This window comes from Thamnophis sirtalis, unplaced genomic scaffold, assembly GCF_051295495.1.
Source record: "Thamnophis sirtalis isolate CommonGarterSnake01/CBP01778 unplaced genomic scaffold, rThaSir2_p1.2 scaffold_2, whole genome shotgun sequence".
NCBI classification, from domain to species: domain Eukaryota; kingdom Metazoa; phylum Chordata; class Lepidosauria; order Squamata; family Natricidae; genus Thamnophis; species Thamnophis sirtalis.
Window position 1 is genome coordinate 95,750,725 of NW_028261382.1, and position 12,700 is coordinate 95,763,424.

The following is a 12,700-nucleotide window of genomic DNA, read 5'->3' on the forward strand; positions in this document are numbered from 1 at the left end:
CCAAGTTCTGCAGATATCGGCCTGGCAGCTCTCCAAGCCAGAGAAGGTCTGTGTCTGTAAATCCTCCCTTGAGAAAGACTTTGATGGATGAGAAGGAGCAGAATTCACAGTCAATTAATAATAAAAGGGGTTTTGTCAGGACCAGGAGTTTTCTTCACGCTCTTGGGAAGCCTCGGTCAGAACACCTCCTAAATAGTCTCAATCAGTGCCCAGAGTTGGTCCCTCTTCCAATTCTGTTAATCTAAGTTGTAATATGGAAGTTGCTTTGTTTTAAGTTAAAAAAAAGATGAAAAGCCAAAAAAAAAAAAAGCACTTTAGCGCCTGGCTTTTAAATAAGAACACAACGGTCTCCTCTCCCTTCCGCCTTATCGAGGTTAGATAAAGAGAATTTAAATCACAAGGAAAAACAGAAAATATCCATGGTGCTAGAGTGGTAGAGAGAGATGCATCTTGATTTGAGAAAGGATTCAAGGCCTGAAAAATAACATGTTCCCCCTTTCCCACCCCCCATGGTCTTGTTATAAACTGGGATATGGCCAAGGCCTGCCCATAATTCAGGCTTGTAGTCTGATGTCACCGTTTATCCCTAAGCCCTCTTCCCTGCCGCACTCAGCCGGCTGCCAGCTCGTTCAGTCACACGTGATTAAAAGCAATCAACCCTGACTCAATTAATGGTGGGTGCCATGCTATTTTAAAAGCAATCTGCTTTCTGAGCTGTTCGAGCCAGTTAAAACGAGAGAACGAATGAAGCGGAGAAGAAATTAAGCACTAAGCATCTGTATTCCTCCCCAGCAAGTATGTTCCACTGTTTCTAGTGTGCCATGTCGGGTTTACACAAGGATACGAGTGGGTTCAGGAACATGTGTGTTGCACATCCAGGTACACCGACCGAGGGCTTGACTGCTGGAAATAGCAATATTTTTTAGTATTTTAGTATTTTATTAGGATTTATAGGCCGCCCTTTTCCCTGAGGGGACTCAGGGCGGCTTACAATCATTAGGGAGATGGTGCAATTCAAAATAAACAATATGTGAACAAAATAGAGTAATAAAAACACAACTTGCATTCAACATTCAACACTCGGGTGGGGCAAATTAAAGACTTATCCCCAGGCCTGTTGGGAGAGCCAGGTCTTGAGGGCTGCGCGGAAGGCCTGGACGGTGGTGAGGGTACGTATCTCGACGGGGAGATCGTTCCACAGGGTCGGAGCTGCAACAGAAAAGGCTCTCCTCCGTGTAGTCGCCAGTCGACATTGACTGGCGGATGGGATTCGGAGGAGGCAATATCACTGCTCTCCTGTCTCCCCTGGTCCTTCTCTTCACTAGACCAGCCATGCCCAGTTCTTGCAACCGTTCATTGTATGCACCCTGATTGGACCATGATTGTTTGGGGAAGGGGGAAAACTTTTGACTTTTAAATAGGTGAAAACCACGGGAACCTTCAGGGTTGATTTTCACCACAACTGTGCCAGTATGATACATCCAATAAAACTGTTCTTTTTATATATTACTTTTATTTTTAATTCATACGATCATAAGATATTTTAGAAGGGGTTTGACAGAGGGCAGTGCCAGGTGTGGGCCCTGGGAAGTCGGGGGAATTAGGGATGGGGATTTATGGGGGGTGGGTGGGTGGGTGTTAATATAGTTTCAATAAGAAGAAGAATGCACTTGTATACGGTTGTTCTTTCTTTTTTTTTTCTTTTCTTTCTTTATAATTTTCTTCCTTGGTTTATTTTTTTTCTTTTTTATCATATTATATTAATAAATAATAGTTGAATAAAGGAATACACCAAGGGGAGAGGTAGAGGGAAAGAAGAGGGAGGAGTAAGGAAGGAGTAAGGGGAATGTAAGGAGGGTGTAAGGGGAATGCTAGGAGGAAGGGGAGAAAGGAAGGTTTGAGGGGAAAGGGAAGTAGGAGGGGAGTGTTAGAGGGAGGAAAGGAAAGTTGGAGGGGGAAGATGGGGTGTATGGAGGATGGAAGTGTCAGGTGGGGTTGTGAAGGATGATGAGTTGTGTTTTCTTTTTATTTTATTTTAATTCTTTTTTTATAGCAAATATCCAGTATATAAGTGACTGTAAAATGGAATGTGAAAATGAATAAAATATTTATCAAAAAAAACAACAACAACTGTTCTTTGAGAAATCTACCTGCCTCCGAGTTTTGTTTGGTATGGATGCATTACTTGGAACCCCTGACCATTTGAATGACTCCATTAAAAAAAAAAAAAGCATGTTGTTGATGCTGAACTGCCACCAGGGCTTTTAGGTGGAGAGAAATACAGATCAAGAACAAGCAGGATTGTGTTTTCCTTGTTAAAGACTACGGAGTAGCAGGGATCTTAACCCGGGGTCAATGAAACAAGGCTGAGACCTGCTCCTTTCCTTCCAATTGTCCTCTTAAATGTCATACATTCTGCTCTACCCTTAGTAATGAAGAAATAGCTAGATGTTTCCCAAAGCCTGCAAGGGGAGCATTGAACTAGAGGTCAAGGAAAAACAGGCAGAGTTCAAGGAAAAACCAGGCTGCTTCCCATTAGAGAAATCTGGGGCAAAAGTACATCATTGTAGACATCCAGAGTCTATAGTAAAAAGATCTGAAGGGCAGCAAGAGATTCACATCCACGAGCCACATCTGGGCCACTCACAAGTTGTCTGATTTCATATAATATACTTGGACATGGCTAGTCTAGGGAAGAGAAGGACCAGGGGTGACAGGATAGCAGTCTTCCAATATTTGAGGGGCTGCCACAGAGAGGAGAAAGAGGTCAAGCTATTTTCCAAAGCACCCGAAGGCCAGACGAGGAACAATGGATGGAAACTGAACCAGGAGAGATTCAACCTGGAAATAAGGAGAATTGTCCCTGACAGTGAGAACAATCAACCCATGGAACAGAAATTGCCTTCGAGGAAAGATAGGAAGGTGAGGAGAAAGGAGAGGAATAGGAGAGAGGGAAAAGCAGAGGAAGAATTGGAGGGAATGTAAGAGTAGGAGAGAGGGGAGATAAGGGAGGATGAGGGGAAGGGTAAAGAGGAGGAAGGGGAAGGAGAGAAGGGAAAGGAGAGGAGGAAGGAAGGAGAGAAGAAAGAGAAGAAAGGGGGGAAGGAAGGAGGGAAGGAAGGAGGGAATGTAGGAGAGAAGGAAGGGGGGAAGGTAGGAGGAAAGGAAGGGGGAAAGGAAGGAGAGGAGGAGAGAAGAAAGGAGGGAAGGAAGGAGGGAAGGAAGCAGGGAAGGAGGAGGGAAGGAGAGAAGAAAGGGGGAGGGAAGGAGGGAAGGGGGAAGGAGGGAGGGAAGGAAGGAGGGAAGGAAGGAGAGTAGGAGAGAAGAAAGGAGGGAAGGAAGGAGGGAAGGAGGGAGGGAAGAAGAAGTAGGAATGTTGTAAGATAAGATGGACTTATGGGTTGCTAAGAAAGCAATTTCAAGTATATTGTCAACTGTAGGGGAAAAAATTGTTATAAATACATATTATTAATAACTTTATAAAAAAAAAAGAAATTGCCTTAGGAAGTTGTGGGAGCTTCATCCCTGGAGGCTTTCCAAGAAAAGACCGGATTGCCATCTGTCAGAAACTGTGTAGGGATGCCTGCGTGGGTGGAGGAAGGGGTTGGACTAGATGACCTACACGGTCCCTTCCAACTCTGTTAATTGAATTAATCCATTTTTATGGCCTCCTGTATGCAAGGCACTGAATTCTAGGAACCGCTTTTGGTGGGTAGGTAACAGCGTTCCGTGCGCCTTTCGGCGTTGAGTCATGCCGGCCACATGACCACGGAGACGTCTTCGGACAGCGCTGGCTCTTCGGCTTTGAAACGGAGATGAGTGCCGCCCCCTAGAGTCAGGAATGACTAGCACATATGTGCAAGGGGAATCTTTACCTTTACCTAGATTAGCTAAAATGTTTAAAAATATGTCTAGTAAATGTTGAAAATGTAATTTTTAAAAAAATAAACAGGCGTATTTCATCATATGTGGTAGACTTGTTTTAAAGTTACAAATTTTTTGGCCAAAAAGAACATGTTTACTGAGTGGGAGCTTAAACGAGGGGTCTTACATTCAGCTTTGGCACAGATGAGGCAGGCAGTGGTGCAGTTGAAGAAGTTCAAGATCCCGGCAACAGCGACACTGATGTCCGTGTTGCTAGGATGGAGGTTCAAAGTTGTGAATCTCTGGAACTGAAGTTTGAGAAATTCTTCTGGAGCAACCTTGAAATGAGGGACCTGAAAAGGAAAGAGAGAAACAGATTATTTGTTTCTCACAACAGACCAGAAACGTCTTTACTTATTTAGGGAATTTATATGGCTGTATATTCGCATAGGACAATAGCAATAGCAATAGCAGTTAGACTTATATACCGCTTCATAGGGCTTTCAGCCCTCTCTAAGTGGTTTACAGAGTCAGCATATTGCCCCCAACAACAATCCGGGTCCTCATTTTACCCACCTTGGAAGGATGGAAGGCTGAGTCAACCTTGAGCCGGTGAGATTTGAACAGCCGAACTGCAGAACTGCAGTCAGCTGAAGTAGCCTGTAGTGCTGCATTTAACCTCTGCGCCACCTCGGCTCTAGGCGGCTTATAGGAATATATGGTATTGTTATGCAACTAATTAAGAAATAAAGAAAGCAAACTAATACCCCCTCGGACGAATTAGTGATTAAAAAAACCCTTTAGATTGTGCAGAGATGGACAAATTAACACTGAAATTAAAAGATAAAGAAGAGTCGGAATATTATGAAATTTGGAACAATTGGTACAAATGGCTGCAAAACAAGAATAAAATTAATGAAGCCAAAAAACAATATATATAAATATATATAGAACTGTGTATAAAGGGTGTAAATATAGAAGCAAAATATTATATACATGTACAGGTATGGTGACATAACAATGTTGATGTAATGACTGTAAGGTGTTGTAGAAGGGGAAAAAAATAATAAAAGAAATCTGATAAAAAAGAGAAATAAAAAATAATAAAAGAAATCTGATAAAAAAAGAGAAATAAAGAAAGCATAGTACATTGTTCATTGTAGAAAAAATGGAAAGAAATGTTCTTTATTTCAAAACATAACTAGAGGATATATATATATATATATATATATATATATATATATATATATATATATATATATATATATATATATATATATATATATATATATATATATATATATATATATATATATCGCGTAAACTAAAATAGACCAACAGAGAAATAATGAAATGATAATTTGGCGCAATTTTTACACACTTGATCTTAGCCAAAAGGCCGAGAAGCGATTAATTTGGCGCAATTTTTGAAGGGGCAATTGAAGATATTGCTTAGGCGCTGAGGAAAAAAATGAGTATAAAAAATGGAAAAGAACGAAAGAAAATAATTTGGCTCAAAGCGAAAACCAGGCGATGATGTAAAATAGATTAGGTAAATGAGAGGAAATAAAAAAGGGAAGATCTGAACAAAACTTTGTTTCTATAACATGTGTAAAGTTGCATTAAAAGTAAAACAAAAAAATTGAAAACGGGGGAAAAAAAGAATATAAAAACATCATATAAAAACAATAAAACTCATAAAAGAGAGAATCGTAATGCTCGCTTCGGCAGCACATATACTAAAATTGGAACGATACAGAGAAGATTAGCATGGCCCCTGCGTAAGGATGACACGCAAATTCGTGAAGCGTTCCATATTTTTTGGCGCAATACTGGAAGAAGGAAGACTTGCCTACTATTCAAGGATGGTCATTAAAAGTTACAAACTTAGCAGAGATGGCTAAAATATCAGCATATCTCAAGGATCACTCCAATGAGAGAGATAAACTGGAGTGGAGAAGATGGATTGACTATATTCAAAATAAATACGGGACTAAGAAATTCCAGATAGTTTTTGACTGAAGAAGCAAGGAATGATATATAATCTGTTTAGAGTTAGCCTAACAAAAGAGGAGTTAAAGCTCAAATGAAAGATGATACTAACTTTTTAAAAGTTTATTTTAGAACATCTTTGTTAAAGATTTATACTCTGTATTTGTTCTGGGAAGTCGGGGGAAGGGGGGAGGTTGGGGGGGTTGGGTTCGGGTGGGGATGATGGGGGAGGGGAGGGAAATATTTGTAAAAGCCTTTTTTTTCAAAAAATTTCAATAAAAAAAAGAGAGAATCGTATACAATAAAATCAACCCACCTCCCCATCCCGGTGACAACACATCACACAAGCCATTTAATGGACTCCATCCTGCTCTTCGTTCCCCAGGCCCTCTGGCAGAACCGGGCCTTCAGCGCCTTCTGGAAGAGTATCAGAGTGGGGGCAATTCTAATTTCCAGGGGAATGATGTTCCAGAGAGAGGGAGCCACCACGGAGAAGGCCCTTCTTCTGGGTCCCACCAGGGGTATCTCCCACAGGACTTGCAGCATTCCCTGCCTCCCTGCTCTGATGGGTTGGGGAGATGTGACCGGCAAGAGACGATACCTCAGATCACTTGGTCCCAAGCCATGAAGGGCTTTAAAGGTGACAACCAGCACCTTGAATTGCACCTGGGAGCAAATCGGCAGCGCATGCAGCTCTCTCAGGGGAGGTGATACATGTGCACTCCAGAGTCTGCACAAAACCACAGGGGTCGCTGCATTTTGCACCAACTGGAGCTTCTGGATGCTCTCCAAGGGCAGTCCCAGGTAAAGCACGTTGCAGTAGTCAAGACAGGAAGTGACTAGGGCATGAGTGACTGTGAGTAGGGATTTGTGGGATCCTTGGTGCTCACTCAGCTCGGTTGTTTTTCTTGCAGACATTTCCTTACCGTACTAGGTAACATCATCAGGGTTCAAAGGGAGATGGGTGTATTCTCAGTCAGACTCCCTTCTAGCGCTGGTTGTGTTACGTAATTGGGTAATGAAATGTCTGTGAGAAAACGGCCAAGCTCAGAGAGTACTAAAGGATCCCAGAGTCATTGTCTTCCTCCTCCTCCCCTCCACAAACACCCCTCCCTTCTAGCACTGATGATGTTAGCTAGTTGGGCAATGAAATGTGTGCAAGAAAACAACCAAGCTCAGAGAGCACCAAGGACCCCCGCCTTTCAACCCTGAGTACAAATATTATCTTCTATCAAGACAGTTAGTAAGTAAAATCTTTATTACGGTCAAAGACCAGCAATATACATTAGTTTTTACACTATATTAAAAAATACTAACATTAAAATATAATTAAAAAGTATTATTAAAAGTGGATAATAACATAATGGTCCAAAGATTGTTAGAGAGGTATGTCCAGATAACGCTTCAAGGTGCTAGTTGTCACCTACAAAGCCCTTCATGGTATTGGATCTGGGTACTTGAGAGACCGCCTACTGCCAATTACCTCCTCTAGACCAATAAGATCGCATAGATTAGGCCTCCTCCGAATTCCATCAGCCAGCCAAGGTCGACTGGCAACTACCCGGAGGAGAGCCTTCTCGGTGGCTGCTCCGACCCTCTGGAATGAACTCCCCGTGGAGATTCGTACCCTCACCACCCTCCAGACCTTCCGCATAGCCCTTAAAAGCTGGCTGTTCCAACAGGCCTGGGGCTAAAGACTTGTAACCCCACTCAAATGGTGTGACTGTTGTGTTTTTAACGGTGTATGACTCTATGTTTGTAACTTGTCTGTCTTCCCCCCCCCCTTCAACTGTGAGCCGCCCTGAGTCCCCTCAGGGAAAAGGGCGGCATACAAATAAAGTATAAATGAAATGAAAATGAAAAATGAAAATAATTGGTACAAGATGGTGCTATACTTCTGTAGCCAGTTTTTTTTCTTACGGACATTGCAGCAGCACAGAACTTTGCCACCACATACGTGGTAACCTGGTTAGTGTCCTGGAGGAGGAAGCCTAGATAAAAATTGTCTGCCCTCCATGGCAATCTCTCTAATAAGGGGAGAATATGTGCAGACCTACAAGCTCTTTATAGCTTGCAGTGTAATAGAACGTGTGAATTATCTTCCACTTTTTCTTTACCACATATGCAAACCCGTTCAGCTATAGGTGTTCTCTTATACCTGCCCTTAATACCTATCAAGACAAGAAACGATCAGTTTCCTAAAAGGCAAGGCATATTTTCCCACTGCTAAGAAATGAAGTTCTTCCATTCTTCAAACCGAAGCGGGATAGTGGTCTGTCTGAAATGCTTTTGCCTCCAGCAAAAAAGATTGGATGAATAATTGCTCAACATTCTTAGATTTTATGAGATGTCATATCTCAGAAACATTAAAGGCCACACAGAAGCCTCAATTAGTCCAGAGTGCGATGGCCAAACGATTGGCAGGTACTTGCCGATACAGGCACGTAACGCCAATGCTCCGGGCCCTTGCGCTAATTCCTATCCGCGTCTAAGGACGACTTAAGCTGCTGTTTTTTGACCTTTCAAGCCATCCATGGTTCGGGGCGGAAGGATCACCTTGTCTGTCTTAATTTTTATCTGTCAGGTGGGGAGCTCCTGGGTCAATCCCAAAGGGGCTTTTTCAAGAGGCAACTGGAATTTCTTGTTTTTTCTTTGAAGATGTTTCACTTCTCATCCAAGAAGCTTCTTCAGCTCTGGCTGCATGGTGGTTCAAATCTCACCGGCTCAGGGTTGACTCAGCCTTCCATCCTTCCGAGGTGGGTGAAATGAGGACCCAGACTGTGGGGGCGATATGCTGACTCTGTAAACCGCTTAGAGAAGGCTGAAAGCCCTATGAAGCGGTATATAAGTCTAGCAATAGCAGTAGACTTATATACCGCTTCATAGGCCTTTCGGGCCTCTCTAAGCGGTTTACAGAGAGTCAGCATATTGCCCCCAACAATCTGGGTCCTCATTTTACCCACCTCGGAAGGATGGAAGGCTGAGTCAACCCTGAGCCGGTGAGATTTGAACTGCTGACCTGCTGATCTAGCAGTAGCCTGCAGTGCTGCATTTAACCACTGCGCCACCTTGGCTCTAACCACTGCACCACCTTGGCTCTAACTGCTATTGCTATTGCTAACCAGTTTGCTGAGCAATCAGAAAGAACCTTCTGCCTTGACTTTATTCCCCAGCCCTTCGGAAAGTGAAAAGGCAACAAACACTGTAGACCCCCAGCTTACAACCTTCAGGGAAAGGAGTCGAGGCATCCACAGGACGGATCTGTGGCTTTGCTCAGCAGTCCTATGGAATTTGAGCATTGTGCCACATGCCACCGCTTAGGTACGAGGTCTGTGGAGCGTGAGAGGCTCGGGGTCAACGCTGCTCAACCCTGCAGTCTCAAATGACCAGGCACAATTCGTATTTCATATTCCTCTGCCTTGTACGACTCCTGCACATGATGAAAAATCCCCCCCCCCTGCTCGTTGGGAGATTATTTTTCCTGATTCTGGTTCTGCAAAGGTTTTTGTCGGGCGATTGAGGGCAGGTTCTATCGGCGATCCTTCACATCGAGCAAAAGGGAGGTCCAGCTGTAATTTCCTACAGCATTTTGAAGCCAACAAATTCTTTATGGCATTAAGAAGACCCCATAAACTAGTGCCTTAATTAAATCAGATAAATAAAATATAGGACATAGTTAACAGGAGGGAGGGAGGGAGAGGAAGAGGGAGAGAGGTGGATTCCTACTGGTTCGGACTGGTTCAGCTAAACTGGTAGTGGTATGGCGGCCTGGGCCGCTGGAACCAGCAGCGACCAAGGCCTGCCACACCCTGAACCAGTTCCCTGGTTGGCGCTGTTGGTGCCACCATCTTGCTTTTTTTTTAGTTCTGCACATGCGCATAACAATTTCTATTGGAATGTACATGCACATGTGAGCGAACCGGCAGTTGCGCTGGCCGGAACCAGGAGGGAGGGAGGGAGAGATAGAGAGAGAGAGAGAGAGAGACAGAGAGAGACAGAGAGAGACAGAGAGAGAGAGAGAGAGAGGGAGAGAGAGAGAGAGAGAGAGAGAGAGAGGGAGAGAAGAAATAGTGGGCAGCATGATCGATGTTTCCTAAAATATAAAACAAATTCACCATGGGAGAGGTGTCTCAAAATACACTCACAAAATCAGATATTATGGGCATCAAACATCAACCTTGTGAAGCAAAATGTCAAGGTCACTTTTAAAGACTACAGAGGTATCCAATTTCTTAATGCACTGTCTTAACACTTTGATGGGACATGGCGTTCTGCTCCCATCCCAATTGTCCTTCAAGAAAACAAAAGGTTCGGGAGAGTTTTGTCCTAGAATGAATTTCGCTCAAGGGCATGGATGCCAGACAAGGTCATTGCGTTGTCTTCTTCTAACTCTGGACCTTTTCCTTAAAGTAAAGGTAAAGGTTCCCCTCCCACATGTGTGCCAGTGGTTCCCAACTCTAGGGGGCGGGTGCTCATCTCCGTTTCGAAGCCGAAGAGCCAGCGCTGTCCGAAGATGTCTCTGTGGTCATGTTGCTGGCCTGACTCAACACCGAAGACGCACGGAACACTGTTCCCTTCCCACCAAAGGTGGTCCCTATTTTTCTATTTGCATTTTTACATGCTTTCGAACCGCTAGGTTGGCAGAAGCTGGGACAAGTAACGGGAGCTCATTCCGTTACGCGGCGCTAGGGATTCGAACCGCTGAACTGCTGAGCTTTCTGATCGACAAGCTCAGCATCTTAACCACTGAGCCACCGCATCCCTCACCTTTTCCTTAATCTTCCTCTAACTTCCTGTGACCTTACGCACTTTCCCCCCTCCTTTTGAAATGCTCTCCTCGTTCTCGCCTCTCTTGATTTCACAGATTCTTCAGTTTTCGAAAACCGCTGCAAAGTTTTTGGGAAGAGCCGCCGAGATTGCAAAACCAAACTATCTGATAGCATCCTCGCCAGGACAAATAGGAACTTGATAGCTGGTTGGGTGGGGGGGCGTGGGGAGAGGACCAAAGTCAGAATGTTGAGACGAAGCCAGTTTTTTAAAAAAGAAAGGAAGATAGGGTCAATGGGATGTGATGGTGTTAATCGGGATAAATATCTGAAGAAGGGATTGTGGTCGGAATCTGACACTGACGAATGTTCTTGAGTGGAGCTGGAGCCAGGAAACTAACTCACTGTTGGCAACAGAAGTCGAGAGATGGCTAGAGGGAAGAGAGGAAGTAGAACGGACTGAAGGGCCAATGGGGGGGGCATTGCCTCTGGCAGCAGAAAGAGGGTCATCTGAACCCCACAAGCTGCTATAATAGCCCTTCAGTTACCAATTCAACTTGCATTGATTTATTTTGAGACTGTCAGCAGCTGGTTGGGTGTATATTGTGCAAACTGGTCACGTTATCATGCCTGCAAACGGCCATGACAATCTCCATCCATCCATCCATCCATCCATCCATCCATCCATCCATCCATCCATCCATCCATCCATCCATCTATCTATCATCTATCTATCTATCTATCTATCTATCTATCTATCTATCTATCTATCTATCTATCTATATCTCTCTATATCTATCTATCTATCTATCATCTATCTATCTATATCTCTCTATCTCTATCTATCTATCATCTATCTCTATATCTATCAATCTATCTATCTATCTAATCTATATCTCTCTATATCTATCTATCATCTATCTATATCTCTCTATCTCTATCTATCATCTATCTATATCTATCTATCTATCTATCTATCTATCTATCTATCTATCTAATCTATATCTCTCTATATCTATCTATCTATCTATCTATCTATCTATCTATCTATCTATCATCTATCTATCTATATCTCTCTATCTCTATCTATCATCTATCTCTATATCTATCAATCTATCTATCTATCTAATCTATATCTCTCTATATCTATCTATCTATCTATCTATATCTATCTCTATCTATCATCTATCTCTCTAACTCTCTAACTCTCTATCTCTCTATCTATCTATCTATCTATCTATCTATCTATCTATCTATCTATCTATCTAATCTATATCTCTCTCTATCTCTCTATCTATCTATCTATCTATCTATCTATCTATCTATCTATCTATCTATCTATCTATCTATCTATCTATCTATCTATCTATCATCTATCTATATCTCTATCTCTATCTATCATCTATCTATCTATCTATCTATCTATCTATCTATCTATCTATCTATCTATCTATCTATCTCTATATCTATCTATCTATCTATCTATCTATCTATCTATCTATCTATCTATCTATCTATCTATCTATCTATCTATCTATCTATCTATCTTAAATCTATTGTGGAAAGCCTCTGGAGCTGGGGAGGGCTAAAATGGCCCACACACAAACCGAGGTGCAGGAGGCCGAGTAGGCCATTGCCACTATGGCAGGGAACAGGTGGCTAACATTTTTCAATCCCATCCTTGGGTGCCCTCCAGAAGAAGAGAGAATACTCAATTAAGACAGCTCGTATAGAACTCTGAACTTGGCCAGATCTGCCCTGGAGGCATCACTCAAAGCCTTCTTGCAAACTCATGCCGAGTCATGCATTCAACAAGACAACCAATAGCCACAATTCATTTGAGAACGCTTGCTATTGACTCGAGGACTATCAATCACCCCGCTCCTCCCCAAAAAAACTTGGCAATAAGAGACCAGCCCGAAAGATGGCTAACTGACAGGAAGATTGTAGCAGGACTGAAGGAGATGAATCATGATGAGAGGCTGGTCCTAGGATCCGCGATGGATCAGCTCAAGGCAACGCTCTTATGAAATATTAAATCCAGAGAATCATCTGGAAATGTAAGGAAGAGATTTGAG

The 12,700-nt window shown here is 42.9% G+C and overlaps 1 protein-coding gene and 1 non-coding gene across 2 annotated transcripts in view; one reads left to right on the forward strand and one right to left on the reverse strand.

The window, feature by feature from the left end:
* The window catches only part of GRIK4 (glutamate ionotropic receptor kainate type subunit 4), a 378,863-nt gene that overhangs the window by 124,912 nt on the left and 241,251 nt on the right, over positions 1-12,700 (reverse strand). Inside the window, exon 5 of the mRNA XM_087706418.1 lies at positions 4,052-4,217. Coding sequence (XP_087562544.1) covers positions 4,052-4,217 — 166 coding nt within the window. The remainder of the gene's footprint in view (positions 1-4,051; positions 4,218-12,700) is intronic.
* LOC148049003 (U6 spliceosomal RNA) lies at positions 5,580-5,686 on the forward strand. The gene has a single exon (XR_015695731.1). It is a non-coding gene; the product is annotated as a U6 spliceosomal RNA (small nuclear RNA).